The 18,158-nt window shown below is 38.2% G+C and overlaps 1 protein-coding gene across 1 annotated transcript; it reads left to right on the forward strand.

Annotated features, from left to right (window-relative positions):
* Positions 1 to 573: 573 nt before the first annotated feature.
* LOC132619688 (alpha/beta hydrolase domain-containing protein VTE7-like) lies at positions 574 to 2,495 on the forward strand. The gene is made up of 5 exons (XM_060334519.1): positions 574 to 1,327; positions 1,407 to 1,504; positions 1,619 to 1,668; positions 2,127 to 2,222; positions 2,337 to 2,495. Exons 1-5 carry the CDS (start codon positions 1,257 to 1,259, stop codon positions 2,493 to 2,495), a joined length of 474 nt encoding a protein of 157 aa, XP_060190502.1. The 5' UTR covers positions 574 to 1,256.
* The last annotated feature ends 15,663 nt before the right edge of the window (positions 2,496 to 18,158 follow it).

Genomic DNA, 18,158 nt, shown 5'->3' on the forward strand with positions numbered 1-18,158 from the left:
AAGATGGTACAGGTTTGGGTGGTAAGTCGGAGTTGGAAAAGTATCTTAGTGAAGAACTAGAGCTGAATGATGATGATAATGATGATGGTGATAATGATGATGAGGATAATTTTGATATCTTATCATGGTGGAAAGCTCATTCTCCTAGATATAAAATTCTTTCCGAGGTGGCTCGTGATGTGTTGGCAATTCCTATTTCTAGTGTGGCATCGGAATGTGCATTTAGCACCAGGGGCCGTATTCTTGATTCATTTAGGAGTTCTTTGACTCCGAAATTGGTCCAAGCTGTTATTTGTCTTCAAGATTGGCGTCGAAATGAGCCTTATCCTGTAAATGTTGAAGAAGATTTTAATGATCTTATGAAACTTGAACTTGGTATGTTTTTTAGTTTTTGTATTTTGTTTTATATATTTTTACTTAGTTTAATTGTTGACACATCTTAAATTCTTTTTAGATATGGGTGATAGCTCAAAAGATTCCCTCATTCTTGATTTGTAATCGCAAGATGCCTCAGGTAAGAGGATCTGTTCCTGGTGTTGCACCTGCCATTTTTGCTCTATTTTTGTTGTTGGAGTGTCTCACCTGGGTGCATAGCACTATATTGGTTGTTTTCTGCTGAAATGTCGTGAGAATGCGGATTTTTGACTGCTGGAATGTTGTTTTTATTGCAGCTGAAATGCTATTTTTTGTTGCTGGAACGCTGATTTTTGCTGCTGAATGCTTTCTGCTAAATGTTGAAACTTGCTGCTGGCGCGCTGTTTTTTAGCTGCTGAAATGCTGTTTTTTTTTTTGGCTGCTGGAACGCTCCATTTTGCTGCTGAAACGCTACTGGAACACTATGTTTTTGTTGTTGGAACGCTGAAGTTCGCTGCTGAAATTCTTGTTGCTGAAATGCTAAAAGTTTTGTTGCTGATGTGCTTATTTTTTGCTGCTGCGAAGGCTCGTTTTCCCTGCTAATGGAGATGCTTGAAGTCTGTTTTTTTTTTTTTGTCTATGATGATTGTTAGATTTGATTTACTGGACTTGAAATTGTAAAGATCTGTGAACTTCATTTGATTTAACATTAGTTAATTTGACCTTCATACTCTGAATCAAGCCACATAAATTGAAATAGAGGGAGTATTTTGTTTCTTGTTTACTATATTGTTTCTGGATTAATCATTCTCTTTCTTTATGAAGTTCTGGTTACTTCCTTTGTTTGATGGTCCAGCTTCATTGCTGGTTCATTTTAGGTAAATTTATTGAACGGTTGTGTCATGAGTAGTTGTGTGATGCCAAAAGAACAGACGGAGGCCAATCCAGTTGTGCTTCTCCATGGTTTTGATAGGTATGCCTCATATTAAGCTAATGTTTTGACTACTTTCTCTTGCTGTGCTCTGTGTTTTTCATTATCCCTCATTGTTTAGCTCATGTTTAGAGTGGAGGTACACATTTCCGATGCTTGAGGAGGCTGGATTAGAGACATGGGCAGTTGATATCTTAGGATGGGGTTTCTCTGATTTAGGTATTTCTTCTTGTTCTAGCTCTTTCTCAGTTTCTATTTTTCAAAAAGATTTTGCAAGCAAAGACGAATACTTGCTCATGGTTCGTATCTTTTTTTTTCCCTATGATATTTAAGAAAGGCTTCCATCGTGCGATGTAGCTACCAAGCATGATCATCTTTACCAGGTACCTCCTGATTCCAAACTAAATATCCTGATCTACTGCATACAAGCTTGGAAGGTTGGAACTAGTCTCTTTCTTTGCACATTCTAATAAATATAAAGTTGCATACCTAAGTTTAAAAGTAAGGTAAAATTTACATTCATTTTTTTCTAGTAGTGTACTATATAATACTTAGTTTGCCAGGGCACGTACACAGTTATACCCCATTGTGCAGTGCTATGATATCACAGTTATGCAGCATTAAAAAGGGCCACCCTTGCTTACTTGGTCAGCTCTACACTATGAAATTATGGAAGTAGTGTTTATTTGTCTATTTGTAGAAACCAATAAAAGTGTAATAAGGGTTAGGCAAATCTCCCTGGTCTGGCTTTTTAAGGTTTGAAGAATCACTCAGATATTAAACTTTTTAAGGAATTTTCCATTTACATGTTCTAAAAATCTGAGTCTCATTTTTCTTTCAGCTGTGGTCTACCTACATCAAGAGGCCAATGGTACTTGTCGGACCTAGTCTTGGATCTGCTATTGCTATTGACTTTTCTGTCAAATATCCAGAAGCCGTAAGTACATACAATAATGTGAATCAATATGCAGATTTTATAGATTAGTTTCTACTTTCTTGTAAGAAAGAGGAATTATTTTATGGCTAACTCCGAAGTACTTTTACTTTATAGGTGAATAGGTTGGTTTTAATTGATGCAAGTGTTTACGCGGAAGATAAAGGAAACCTTGCGACCTTACCCAAAGCAGTAGCTTATGCTGGGGTGAGTTACCTCCTAGTTCTCTTAAAGCAAAGAGACACATTCTACGCCAGATTGGATTGTTTGATGTAACTGAACGTATATGTTATAATGTTTGTGGTTTATTACTGAAAGGGTAATTCTTTCATCCTATAATCGATATGCATACTTATAAAAGAGAGAAAAATCTTGAGTATTGATGAGCAAAAAAATGGTATTACCGAATACCGTACCGAACCGAAATTTGATTTACCGATTCCCGAATTACCGAACCGAAGTTTGAAAGTTCGGTATTTGGTATATACTTTCAATTAACGAATACCGAATTACCGAACTCGAACTTTAAAAATACCGAACCGAATACCGAACGCCCAGCCCTAACAGTTCTAGTAAATATGGAAGTCTTGCAGTAACGATAGTCACAAGGGATTTCAATATCTCAGGTTATAAGCCTAGATGGAAATCTCTAAACCTCGAGTCCATCAAGCCTCTAAATAAATACCTTACAAACAACAACAACTCAATAATTCACCAATCAAGAATCAATCAGAGAATGTGCCATGCAATGACATGAATAACAATTCAAATGGAGTGCAATGCAATGCAATGACATGCTATGCAATGTAGAAGTCACCTTTCATGCTCCACTCTCGTACACACATGCTATGACAATGCCTCATAGTCATGACCTATGGGGATCCGCGAAGTCCATGTACCACTCGTGCTCTCCGGTAGAAACCTCGGAGGCTATAAATCACTCTTAATCTCCGGCAAAGACCTCGGAGTCTCTCTGTCACTCTCAATCTCCGGCAAAGACCTCGGAGTCTCTCAATCACTCACCTTACCATCAGGACAACATAAGAGTAATATGGAAGCATGTCGTGCATGATAGCAGTCTCAACTATATCATAAATATGCAATCAACAAGTACAAGTCATATTATTGTCCACGGTTCAATCATCAATATTACCCTTCCCTTTCATGAGATGAGTGAGCTAGTGTATGACATAGATACAACTAGGTGATAATCACATCAAATAACACATGGAATATGGGATGCATGCCTCGCATGAAATCAACCTTAATAATCACCGCAATCATTGGTTCCACAGATTCATACAATAAAATGCAATTCAATATTCAATTTCTCAGTAATAACCTTCCTCTTTCATATGACAAGTGAGATATAACAAGAGAGAGAGAGATAATTATATCAAATACATGAAATTTCAATCATGGCGACAAGCCCACATAATAATATCACAATAAAGGAGATAAGCCCACATAACAGTATCACAATAATGGTGACAAGCGCACATAACAACTGGCAATACCAACCTAGATGGAATTCACCTCCACACCATGCCCGAAGACCTATCATGCTTCCCCCGTCAATCACTACTATCTACATACGGTTCGCTAACCGGAGTCTAGACATAAAGTAAGTCATAACCTACCTCAATGCCGAGAGGGTGCCACGAGCAATCAAACCAATGCCTTCCCTTTGCGTAGAGCCTTTGAACGACTGAAGTTTATCAAATATGCGACATACGTTAGAATACGAATCTAAGAATACCCATTTTGCTATACTTATTTTCGAAACCCAAAACCTTACCCCAAAAAGTGACCGCAGGCCTGTAAGGCCAAAATTAGAATTTTATTGAAAAATCATTTTACCCATAACCTAAGGGTCATATATCCAGAAAATTAGTCAGTTTTATCCCTAAATGGACTCTCAAATCATTAATTCTCATTTCTTAAGACTAGAGCTCAAAATCTTCCTTTACCCCAAAATCTTATCTTAGAATTGAAATCTCACTTTCCACAACTCAAATACCAAGAATTTGAAGGTGTTTATGTAATACAATACACCTATATTCAGTTACATATACCAAATATAGCAAAATTAAAGTTGCAACCTAACATAAGTGAAGGATGAAATCAGAAGCAACATTAAAGAAACAGTGAATCAAATCTCTAGAAATATGAAGGAACCCATTAACCATTAATCATTTCATCATTACTACCTAATGATTAGATCATCATTACTTCATTATTACCCTCAATGAGTGCACAATAATTGATTCCTCAATTTTAAGAATGCACAATGTTATTCTATCTAAATCAATTCAACAAACATAGCTACAGTTGACATGGAGCACTGTACCGATTATATTTCAATAATTTTCCACCTTTTGGTTAATCCCTACCTTTTTTAAACTCTATTAAAGATCCCAGTAGTCATTTCCTTCTCTTTTCCTAATTAGTAAGAGCCATATGTTAAGGAATACTTTCATTTCCAAGCAAATCGTATGGTGACAGTGGCGGACCCAGAATTTTGAGTTCGGGGGTGCTTGATAATAATAGAGAAGAAAAAATAATCTAGCATTAAAAAAAATAAAGTTCCTAGTGAGGTTTGAACTCTTGACCCTTTAGTAACAAAGCCTCCAACACCCTCTCCTAACCAAATTACCTATCAGACTTATCACTTCATGGGTGCTCTATTAACTATTTATATCTGTTTTGTTTATATTTTCTATACAGCTATACACTCCGTGACTGAGTTCAATGGGTGCTGGAGCACCCAAAATTTGCTAGTGGGTCCGCCCATGTATGGTGATGTCTGGAGCTTAACCTTTGCGGTTGACAAGGTATCACAATGTACTCATATGTGGACATAATTCAATACTAAGGAATCAATAAAACCATTAAATATAGAGCATTACCTGAAGACTTAATCATGTCAAATTCTCAACCTCCACCCTTAAGCCGCCACTTTAGTCACTTTCATTTAGTTCCCTTCTTCCTTTAGGTTAGAGATAATAGGTCCCATGTTTCCCAATATTTTTCTCCACCCTTCTTGAGGTGACAACAAACAAAAGGTGGGCTTGGCCCAATAGCTTATCACAATAGTGTGCCCATCTCACTTATGCACTTAACCACTTGGTGTACTTTAGAAATTTAGCCACTCCGTCAAATACTCTATTTACTAACTTATACCTTATATGTGTGAAAATAATATTCCTATGAATAAACTATTCACACACATTAAATAAATATATTTCACAAAGTATCCGCCAATTAAATCACCGTGCCACCAATTCCCGCAAGTCAAGAATACTTTTTAAAACTAGGGAAAGGGTATTTTAGTGAAAAAGAATCCAAAAGTGCTAAACGACCAAACGAGTCGTTACATTACTGGTATGGTATAAACCCAACTCGGAATCAGGAACCAAGAGTAAGAGGAATCTCAAGGGTACTAGTGAAAGGATAGCTATGAAGGAAAATTGTGGCTGAAGGAGCATGGTATAGTCGGGCATTCTATAAGGAGCCTAACGAATTCCGATGTCACCATTGATTCATTAACCTAGGGGACTATTAGGCATGAACGACGGAAGTGGTTTGAGTTGTTTCCAATATGTGTGGACATTTGACTTGATACAAGAATCTAGTTAGCAACAGAGAAATAAGTCAAACTATGCGATGAAAGTAACTCCGGCATTATATGGACTAGAGGAGTTGAAAGATCGCTAGGGTTGGCCAAATGACTACCAAAGACGGTCCATACTCGAATGATACTGTATATGAGAACATTCTTAGACGAATTAGAATATTCCCAAGTACAGAAGAAGGAAATGTAATGGTTTGAATGAGTCGAAATTCGAGATGAACTAATATAGTAAGGATGTGCTAAAGAAAAGTGAAAATGGACTAAATGCAAGTATATTATGAGACAGACATGGGAAAAGAGGCATGACAAGATAATAAAGGTTTAGAAAATCAAAGGGAATAATTTTTGTCAATGCAATACATTGTGTTCCAGACAATGATTCGAATCGCTCGTACCAGAGAAATTTTGGTTACAATTAAATATGCAGCAAACGTACCCCAAAAAGGTAACAGAAGAAGTGAGAAGGCCTACAAGTGACCAAAGATAAGTATCAGGGACAGTCGGGATTAGTTAAGAGAAATCGTAGCACTGGAAGAGGTGAGATTTTTTAAAGAGGAATATTTTTAGGAATTTCAATGATCGTTAAAAGAAAGGAAGACAGTATGCCTATGGATAGCATGACAGCAGTACTGCCTGAGACTAGAAAATATCTCATGTGTCGTGAAATCATAAGTCACCGTTTATATTAAATCGTGAGAGTATATGTCATAGGATTATATAAATAATCGTCCTGATGAAATGGCTAGTAAAATGGTGTGGGGACGACAATAAATATTTGAAGAAGAGTAGAAGCTAGTTAAGTCTCAATTAGTCGTTGGTATAGAAGAGCCAAGGACTTAAAGAAGGAAGCACACTCGTATTAAAAGGAAGTTGTGATTAAATAAGATTTTAATTTAGTCTCATGTTTATGGGTTATTTTGTAATGATGTTAAGATTGGAGGAGAAGAAATTGAAGGAAAGATTCAAACATGGATTTGTAGATATTTTAAATAGTATATTAGCTTGAGATATGATCATTAGTATGTTGTAAGTATAATATTGTGATAGGGGATAACAACGATGATAAGAAAATGCTGTATACAAGTGTATAAGGAATGGTGCAGAGGATTGTTGTATGGGTCGAATTGAGTCCCATTTGAATATAAATCCCTTGGCTATGATATTTTTGATGCATTGGATGAGTAATCCGAAGTAAAGTAATTAATGAGAATAATAAGCCATTAGCAAGGAATTAAGGAGTCCGACCAAAGAATTAACAAGGAGATGAGATGATATGTGTGTAAAATCGATTAGTACTAAGAGGGATGATCTAAAGTAGCACTAGAGAAGCAAGCCAGGAAAAGTGCCACAACCGAATAAGAAAGTTGTCCACTAGTAGAGAAATAGAGGGCTGCGAAATAGGAGGGACTAAGTCAACGAAAGGTGAAGTCATGGAAGTAGACGAAGATAAGATCGCGAGAAAAGGATTCAAGGATATAAATAAAGGAGATGGACATTTAAGGAATTAAGAGATCCATTTGATTGATAAATCGAAATGACAGATAAGTGTGTAAAACTATGGGAAAGACTTATTAACTGAGAGTCGCGCAAAGGTTAAAAGTAGAAGGAGAACCCCAAAGGAAATGACCAAAGGATATCACGTTTGATTGGAACAAGCGGGTGACAATGAAACCTCATGGAACAAGCAACATGATGACTCTTATTGGAAAAGGGATGAATGAAGGCTAAAGACAAAGGAAAGAATGAAAATATTTGAATTCGCTGCATGACTAGGAATCTTGGTTATTCTTCGATAGACTTCTGAATTCACCCTTATTTATTAGCCGAACTAAGGATTAGAAACTTTAAGAGTAAATTGAAGGAAAGGAATTATTAAAGAAGAGATTTGAGATGTTTTTGATATAAGTACAAGAATTACTGTTAGTTAGCCAAGTGCCAGAAGTCCAATTGAAGGAAAGAGAAATTAAGCGAGACATTTCGGTGTTAAACTAGTTGAAAGATAAAGTGCCACAAAGATAATTCCACTGCTATAGAAAGCAAAGGATGCTAACATGTGACCAGTCTTGAGGTTATCTTTAAGGGAGGAAGAATAAGAATAAGTAAACTCCAAGAATACAAAGGTCTGGGACATCTGTAAAACATAAGAAAGGTACGTGGAGATCGAAGAGAACAAGAATTTCTGAATAAAAAGAAGATGGGATAAAAAATCGGATAAAAGTATGTGGTAAGTACTGGATAAAAGAGCATACAAGAATTTAAACAACGGAGGCTGAAGAGACAATGAGAATGATAATGCATGAAGAGTTAGTAGACAGACAGATAATAAGAAAAGGGACGACCTTGAGTACGGGCATAAATTTTGGCCACAAAAAAGAAGGATAAACTGCGTAATTCGAATAATTTTAATTTGAGCATTAGGCATTGGTTGTTTTAAGTGTGGACCTGGAGGACTTCCCAGGATATGTGAGATTGTATGCACCTATCTCATGGTTATGAGGGTTTAAGTTCATATAGTAAGCTATGGGAGGATTGGAGAGCAAGTAAATTAAGGGAATTAAGTTTTTGGAATTTTGGAGAAAAATATGAGGGGAAATTTTGGCCCAAGTTTGAGGAAGAATATCTTTTAGTATATGAGGAGTGTTGAAGCACAGTAAAAGCCTAAATCGAAGTTCATGAAATCTACTTTTCCAACGCAACAAACCGCTCGTCGATACGATGTTGGAGTGGAGAATTATGGATGTTACAAGTTAGGCAGGCAGAGCAGGGGACTGCACTCGCGAACGCACAGTGCTATAGTGCTACAGTGTCACCGACTCTAAGCCAGTATATAAGGGCTAAAATTCATCTTTTTCTCCATAAAAAATTTCCCAAATTCTCTAGAAAGCTCATCAAACATATGAGAGCCTATATATCACATAAAAGTGAGGATTTTGAGTAATATCAAGTTACGGAGTATTAATCGAGGTCCGGATAACGTGCAGTCGCGATTATAGTATCGTTTTGTGTTGGAGTTGTCTTGGAAGCAAAGTAAATCTTGAAGATCTTCCTATTCTAGCAAGGTTAAGGTATGAGTCTCTCTTTCTTAATATCGATTTAGGAATATTTACGAGAATAAGGGTTATGGATTGTTGGGTTGGCGTTGTTGAGCATAGATTGAGAATTGAAGATAGTTTGAATGTAATTGTACATGTATATCTTATAGAATCTTGATAATATTGTTGTTGATGTTGTTGTTTGTTTTGGTATTTGGAAGAAGTAGATAATATAGGGGAAATGCTGCCTAAATTTTCGTAACCCAAATTAGTCTTCAATAATTAGTGCATATAAGTTGATGGAAGTATGATTAAAGATATATTTCTCAATATATATAGGTTCGGGTGAAAGGCAGGCATTGAAGTAAAGGATCCTTTAAGTGGTAACTGGATGAATAAGGTATGTAAGGTGTTCATTTCTCTCTCTTTCCTTGGCGCCAGTCCAACTAGAGTATGAATATGAGCGTTCCATAATAAAATCACTCCATTCCTATGTCATGTAGCCCAACTCTTAATGTCTTAGTTATTTGATTGATTCTTGGTATATTATTATGTTCATCATCGTTAAGTTATTTCTTTGGATTCGACACGAATTCCATAATATAAATCGGAGGTTACCGACCTTACGTCACTCCGATAAAGTTGTAGCTTTCATATGAGCTCTCATGCATGCTATTTACATTATGTATAACTAACGTATTATATTTATGGATCGGGTCGTACGTTCCTCGGCACTAACATATTATATTTATGGATCGGGTCGTACGTTCCTCGCACTAACATATTATATTTATGGATCGGGCCATACGTTCCTCGACACTAACATATTATATTTATGGATCGGGCCGTACGTTCCTCGGCACTAACATATTATATTTATGGATCAGGCCGTACATTCCTCGGCACTAACATATATGGATCGGGTTGCACGTTCCGCAGCATTAACACTTATATGATACACATATGTGCTTACTTATATATGATTTTTAAGATTCATGCAGCGTATTGTATGTTCTCAACTGACAGGTTACCTTTACTCTATTTATATTTCTGTCCTACTTATGTTATTGCTTCCAGCCTTAGATACTCAGTACTTTTATCTGTACTGACGTCCCATTGCACGGGACGCTGCATTTCGTGCTGCAGGCTCTGACAGGGTTATTGAGGAGCGACCGCATTAGGATTTTCCAGCTCAGTGGTGTCAGCAAGTGCCACTACTCCGGACTTGCTATCTTTTGGTACTCTTCTGCTAGTGTAATATATGTTCATATGTACACTCTTAGAGGCTCATAGACATAGTGGGGTATGTAAACATGGTATATGGTCATGTTGGCATTGTTTTGGTCTGTGATACTTTACTGTTAGCCTTGCCGGCTTTATGATATACGTTATGTCGTGGTGACCTTGTCGATCTGCATATGTACATATGTGTTGAATGATCGAATATTTCTATGTTGAGTCTTTTCTTCGTGCAGGTGTTCTTTGAGTTATGATATGTGATGTTCAAAGTAACTGTTAAGTCAGGTGGTTTCCGGCTTACGGGTCGGAGCCCGTCATACTCCTCATTGGGGGTGTGACACTTAAAGATATGGGCTTGGATGTATTCTTAAAAACATGAGCCTTAAATAATCATGTGAAATAAGTAGACCAAAAATCAAATTAATGATTAGAAGGTATAAAGTATTTATAATTATTTCTGAAAACTAATATTATACATATAAATAATTATAAAATTTATCGGTGTTGTTCGGTTTCGGTTATTTTTTAATAGAACCATAACCAAACCAAATATTATCGGTTTCAAAATTTAAAACCAAACCAAACCAAATGCCGGTTTTTTTATTCAGTTTGGTCTTGGTTTTAACCAAAACCGTGAACAGAGCTACAGAACATCTGCAGGTGCAAAATTTCTTTTCCTCCTCATGTTTGCTGTTGTATATAGTATTTGAGGCATATCCGATTCTCAGATATGGTATCTGAGATTTATCTGAGTTGAGAATTCTTCTAGCCATAGTTGGTTTTCCTGATCTCCCCAAGAACACTGGGGCCTAATTAACATGGATAGATGGAATTCACCATCCCTCAGGATCAAATTGCCAAAACCTACCCAAATAGTTTATGATCCTTCTTAATTTTTTGTTTTTGGTTAGGACATAGAATAGTACTCTCACCTTAATAATCATGTACAAAGCTTGGTATATCAAACTCAAAGATGTAACTTTTTACACAGGATACAAAGTTTAACCCAAAAAATGGGGACAAAAGTTAAATAGCAATACCACCGAGAACTTCCCAAATCTTGCAATGCACTTGTCATTATAGGATAATATTTGGTGGTGGCTATCACAGCTCACAAGATAGGGAACTGGGACTTGGGTGGTTACTGAGGCTATAAATAGATTTTTGGAGATGCCACTTAACCCTGATGCAGGTTGATTTCTTTATCGACGATTCGCTACCACTTGCATTTAATTAACTACTCTTTATTTGTTCTATTTCCATATCACTCTTGGCACCCAGAACACCACTTGCCACATCTTTCGGTTTTGGACATATTTAAATGACCAATCACTTATAAGACAATTTTCTTATATAGGATAGCAGAGTCATTTATTTGATAAAAACGTGTGCTACACAGTGTGGTGCCTTCACCTTCCTACAAATGATTTTTGAGCTTGTTCGTAGTCTATGAATGTTGATTTATACTAATTTCTTAGCTTAAACTTGAATTTGAGTTTGACTGCTTGAGGCAATCAAATCATTAGTCTAAATTTATTTGATCCAAGCTACTAATAAGATATTTATTAGTCTTTACGCGAAATATGATCTCAGGCAAGACACATTACACCAGAATTAACTTGAATAATTTATCAATCAGGAAGCACAAATTGATGAGAAATTTAGACTATATACTTAAACAGATAAATTTACTAATTATGGAGCTATATGTGTAATTGGGTTAATGGCATATGTTTCTTGCATAATTATACCTTGAGAATGAAATCAGATCATAATCATTATTTTTTTCAAAAGCATACTGAGCTTTATTAGTTCAACTATAACACAAGTTCTAACCAAGCAAGCACACAAATCAATAACACGTGACACTCTAGTGCAACATTCTGCAAATAATTTGGTGAATTTAAGGCATACTAATTAATGCTACCAATTGACAAATTGAAATATCAGTAATACAATTTACATTCTCTGCGTCACAGCCTCAACGGAAATAGAATAAAGAATGAATTAGGAAATTTTCATTCTTGTACTAGGATTTCTGAATGGATAATCGTGCATGGGCGAGTCGACGCATATTTATGTGGTACTTGATCTCATGCAGTAAGATCTGAATCCTCTGATTGTGAACCCTTGTAGCCTTCATATACAAAATAGTTGTACCATTACCTCATTTATGTGATCGTATGTTTCTATATCTGGCGCGAATCCATGTTAGTTAGGCCACTTGATTCTGGATAAAAACTGATAAAACTAAATGTACTTTTTGTTATACCCGGCCTAGCACTACTGCAATTTCTATGTTCTTTGCTTAATTTTCTTTGCTCTTTGTGTTATAGCCAGAATATAACCTGCCCCTCTAACTATGCATGGAGAATGAGATGAAGCATGAAAATTTCAATTCAATGCTATTCCCTTTATTTTCAGTCCACTATATATTTCCTTGTAGTTTGTGTTTAAACTACTAACACTTCTACCGTTATAACAATATTAAATATATGGTTGGAAAGCTGAAGGTTTCCCACACTAAGAAAATTACATCTATGTATCCTAATACTGTCGTACAATTGTAATCAGTTAGTGTCAGTCAATACTATCAGATTATGAATTAGAATTATTCACTATCAGCCACTTTAAGAGAGAAAAAATAAAGACAAGAAAGAAATTCATATCAAATATATAAATGACCAAAGATTTGGACAAAGGAGTTGTCATGAGTGTGAGAACAATGAAGAGGATATGTAGACGAGTTTCCTGGATTTACATGTGTGATATGCTTTAATTGGTACGCGTTTACCTTGATTATGAATAAGCAAATGTTAGTATAGAATATGATGTTTCAAGTGTAACCTATTTGCAGAAGTTATAATATTAAATTAGCAAGGTAGTTAACATAAGTTTGAACTACGGAAATACACTAACTATTAAAGGTTTTAGAATGAGTAGGAGTAAGATATAATTATACCTCTAATTGTGGCCCCTATGAAAAGAATGAAGTTGAATTGAAGTGAGAATCATATGGAATTGTGGTGCCTAATTATTGATAATTTAAATATCTAGAGTTCGTATTTCCAAAAATGACTAATGTGGATATGACATGAAATTGAAGAACACGATAACTAAAACAAGGAACATTACGGTAGGGCTATGTGAGAAGACGATACCTATTAGCCGTAAGTTCTATAGAACGGTTATAAAAAACAACGTTATTAATGCAAATATGAAAAGGATTATGAAAGAGATTAATTTCGTGATTATTCTCATTGACTGAGTTGGTAAATATACCATAGTACAATGTCCTATTAGGATACAAACTATACTAACCTAAAATAGAAGATTTACAAAATATTCTTTTACTACATATTTACACTATTTATCATACCCCCGCAGTCGAAACGGGAGGTTTACGAACGCTGAGACTGTCCCGAAAATCTTCAAATAAGACCTGTGGCAGTCCTTTAGTGAAAATATCGGCGAGCTGATATCGGGACGGAACATGAAGGACACGGACGTGGCCGCGCGCCACCTTTTCACGAACAAAATGTATATCCATCTCAATGTGCTTGGTGCGTTGATGTTGGACTGGATTTCCTGACAGGTAAATGGCACTGACATTATCACAATAAACTAAAGTAGCCTTAGGGATCGGACAATGTAGTTCCAAGAGGAGGTTACGTATCCAGCATGATTCAGAGACAACATTAGCAACCCCCCTATATTCTGCTTCCGCACTAGAGCGGGAAAGAGTAGGTTGGCGCTTAGATGACCAGGATATCAAATTATCTCCCAAAAAACACGCAATAACCCGACGTCGAGCGTCTGGTGTCTGGACATCCCCCCCCAATCAGCATCAGTGTATGAAACCAAATCAGTAACTGAAGATGATTAGAGATGCAAACCATGATCAAGAGTACCCTGAATATACCGAATAATCCGCTTAAGAGCAAGCATATGCGTATCTCGTAGAGCATGCATATGAAGACAAATCTGCTGTACGACATAAGAAATATCCGGTCTGGTGAAGGTAAGATACTGAAGAGCACCTGCAAGGCTCCGGAAATGAGTGGGATCGTCACACAGATCACCAGAAGAGGCACTGACCTTCGGTTTAGTGTCAACTGGAGTGGAAGAAGGCTTACACGAGGACATTCCTGCACGTTCAATAATGTCCGTAGCATAACTTCGTTGTGATAGAAACATACCACCCTTGTGACGGATCTCCGCAATGCCAAGAAAATAGTTCAAAGGACCTAAGTCCTTCATAGCAAATTTTGAGCCAAGAAAGCCCATAATAGAACAACGGAGAGCATCTGAAGAAGCAGTAAGAATAATATCATCCACATATAGTAAAATGTAAGCCAAGTGGTGCCCTTTGCGATAGATGAACAAGGAGTGGTCAGACCTGCTATTAGCAAAACCAATGGAAGAAACAAAGTCAGCAAATCTTTTATACCAAGCTCTCGGTGCCTGTTTAAGCCCATATAAAGACTTGCGCAACAAACACACATAATCGGGACGAGATGGGTCTCTAAAACCCATAGGCTGATGCATATAAACCGTCTCCTTGAGCTCGCCATGAAGAAATGCATTTTTGACATCCAACTGATGAATGGGCCAATGTTTAGATAGAGTTAGACTTAAGACAGTGCGGATCGTTGCTGGCTTCACGATCGGACTGAAAGTCTCACCACAATCAATGCCAACCTGCTGTGTCTTGCCATCACCTACAAGATGGGCTTTATGCCTCTCAAAATCACCATTAGACTTTTCTTTATGAGTAAAAATCCACATAGACCGAATAACATTCACATTAGGTGGACGGGGTAGCAATCCCACGTCTTATTTTTAATAAGAGCATCATATTCATCATCCATGGCCAATTTCCAATTCGGGTCACGTAGTGCATCCAACGGTTTACGAGGTATGGGTGACTTGGTAACCGCCGCATGTAGATTAAATGGGTGCTTGGGTTTGAAAATCCCGCGCTGACTACGAGTGACCATGCGTGTGTGGGTATTGGGCTGGACAGGTGGAGAAATGGTCGAGTTTTGCGGGGTGGTGGGAAGCTGGTGGGGGAGAGGGGCGGACTGGTCCTGCGTAGAGGACGATGGAGGCTGCTGCCCAGGTGGGGAGGGGTCGGCTTGGTCCTGAGTCACGGGCAGCGACGGAGGGGGACAGGGCAGCGGTGGAGGGCTGGCGGCTATATGATGGATCAAGTAAGGAGAGAGGCCATCATCAAGGAAGTCATAAGAGGTGGGAGCCGGAGTATGGATTTTGGAAAACGGAAATTGAGTCTCATCAAATAAAACCTGACGACAAATAATGATTTTATTTGAGGATAAATCAAAACATTTGTAGCCACGATGGTTTGGTGGATATCCCAAAAAGACACATGGAGTTGACCGAGGGTGCAACTTGTGAATAGTAGTAGACGGAAAAAGGGGATAACATAAACACCCAAAGACTCGGAGATGAGAATAAGATGGTTTCCGTTGGTAAAGGACCTCTAAAGGTGATTTGTGACCCAATAGCTTACTTGGTAAAATATTAATGAGATACGTCGCCATTTGCAATGCATGATGCCAAAAAGACGGAGGAATGGAGGCATGAGCAAGAAGAGTCCGGATGACATTATTTAGTGAACGGATTTTTCTTTCTGCTTTCCCATTTTGAGAGGATGTATGAGGACACGAAAGACGGAAAGACATCCCATTGGATGCACAAAATTTTTCGAATTGACTATTAGTATATTCCCTCCCATTATCACATTGGACATTCTTGATAGGACGTTCAAATTGAGTAAGAATATGGGTCTTAAAATCCATGAATTTTGAGTAAACATCAGATTTTCTAGCCAAAGGGAAAGTCCACAAATAGTTGGTAAAATCATGCAAAAACAGAACATAATAACGATGGCCCATAGAACTCAAAATTGGAGAAGTCCACAAATCACTATGAATAATGTCAAATGGAAACAAAGTTTCGGAAATAGAACTAGCAAATGGCAACTTAACATGTTTACCAAGAACGCAAGAATGACAAATACTAGATGAACTAGAACTATTACATTCAATGCTTTTATTACGCTTAAGAAAATCCAAAATAGAAGCTCCCGGGTGGCCCAAACGATCATGCCAACGGGTAGAAGACAAGGCAGCAAAAGTCGACGGTGAATTGGTGGAAAATTTGAAGGTGGACAATGGATAGAGAGCACCCCTACTATTACATCTCATGAGAGCCATCCCCGTCCGGAAATCCTTCACAGAAAACCCATAAGGATCAAATTCAACACTCACATAGTTATCAGTAGTAAATTTACAAACCGATATCAAATTCTTTATGAGTTTTGGCGCATGAAGGACATTGTTTAACAATAAAGGAGGGTTCGGGGGAGGCAATTTAGCATGACCACAACCTCGAATTGGAATTGAATTACCATTACCAACAACAATGCCAGTATTACGATTGCTCAAATTAAAATAAGACGAGAGAGTACCTTTTGTGGATGTCATATGGGACGTGGCGCCAGTATCCATATACCAATTCGAATCGGGTTGGTTCAACGTCAACGTGTGCATGGCCGATTCAATATCCGTCGGAGTCCATTGCGTCGGAGGGCCCGCGACTGCATATGCCTGCTGCTGTGGTCGCGAGCCCAAAATGCCAGGCTGGGCCAGCGACCTCGGGCTAGACGAATAAGATGGCGGCTGCCACTGCTGCTGTGGCCGAGCCCACTGCGTGGTAGGATACGGGCAAGGGGGAGCCCACTGAGGCATCCAACCCCACTGCCACGGTGAGGAGGGTTGTTGCCACTGCTGCTGGTCACCTGAGGGGCGTCCTCCACGGCGTCGACTGCCACTGCCGCCGCCCGAACCACGGCCACCGCCGTTATTATTCCCGCCGCTAGAGCTGCGGTTTTTGTTGTTATTTTTGCCCCGATGATGGTGAGAACGACCAGAATTTTCCAGATGAGAAGAGTCATCAAAATCACGTTTGGAATTAGCCACCATAGCCGCGGGCGAGTCATCGTGCATTTCAGCCAACGCCTTTTCCTCAAGGCACAAACTTGACCGAGCTTCGGAGAATGGTGGAAGAGGCTTACTTTGGCAGATGTAGGTACCCAAATTCTTGTATGCCTCTGGGAGTCCAGCCACCAGTTGGAGAACGAGGCGGTTGTCAGTCACCGGAGCCCCCACACTCTTAAGTTGATCGGCCAAGGTCTTGAGACGTTGGCAATACGCCGAAGCGTTTGGAAAATCCCGCATCTTGACATGAGAGAAATCATGTTCCAAAGCAACGGCACGGGAGTTTTTGTTGTCTTGAAAAAAATTACGGAGGCGATCCCAGGCCTCCTTTGCCGATAGGTCTTCTTCGATGATTGTATGCAATAAGTCCGTGGAGATGGTTGCATATACCCATTGAAGTACCGTGGCATCCAAAGTGGACCACAACTCCTTTTCGTCGTCGGTGGTAGGAGCCTTCTCCTTTCCGGTTGGCAGAATGTGGGAAAGGACACGGTGAGACCGGGCATGAAGTTTGAATAATTTGGCCCAAGCCGAATAATGATCCGTTTCCATCTCAAGAATGATTGGGATGTGATTCTTGATGTTGGAGACAGCCAAAGCAGGATGGAACTTGGTGTCTGCCATTGATGGAAGGCAAGAAAAATGGACGGAAATCGAAGAAGAAGACGTCGGAAAAGTGGGTAGAGGACGTCGGAGAATTAGGGCAGCGGAAGAGAAGGAAAAGAAATCCTAGTATCTGATGCCATGAAAGAGATTAATTCCGTGATTATTCTCATTGATTGAGTTGGTAAATATACCATAGTACAATGTCCTATTAGGATACAAACTATACTAACCTAAAATAGAAGATTTACAAAATATTCTTTTACTACATATTTACACTATTTATCAGATTAGACAATAGCTAAGATAGAGATAGATCATATTTGACAAACATACATGTAGCATGCATATAGAGAACCCAAGCTAAGGTAAAAAAAAAGCGCTTGATATGGTGTGATTACATCCTATA

This window comes from Lycium barbarum, chromosome 11 (genome assembly GCF_019175385.1).
Source record: "Lycium barbarum isolate Lr01 chromosome 11, ASM1917538v2, whole genome shotgun sequence".
Lineage (NCBI taxonomy): Eukaryota > Viridiplantae > Streptophyta > Magnoliopsida > Solanales > Solanaceae > Lycium > Lycium barbarum.

What these genes read in the sequence shown, in the direction of transcription:
- LOC132619688 (XM_060334519.1), top strand. Translation starts at nt 1,257, where the DNA reads ATGAGTAGTTGTGTGATGCCAAAAGAACAGACGGAGGCCAATCCAGTT. An exon ending in ATGGGGTTTCTCTGATTTAG is followed by an intron (nt 1,505 to 1,618) that starts GTATTTCTTCTT and finishes ATGATATTTAAG; the next exon opens with AAAGGCTTCCATCGTGCGAT. An exon ending in CTGTCAAATATCCAGAAGCC is followed by an intron (nt 2,223 to 2,336) that starts GTAAGTACATAC and finishes TTTACTTTATAG; the next exon opens with GTGAATAGGTTGGTTTTAAT.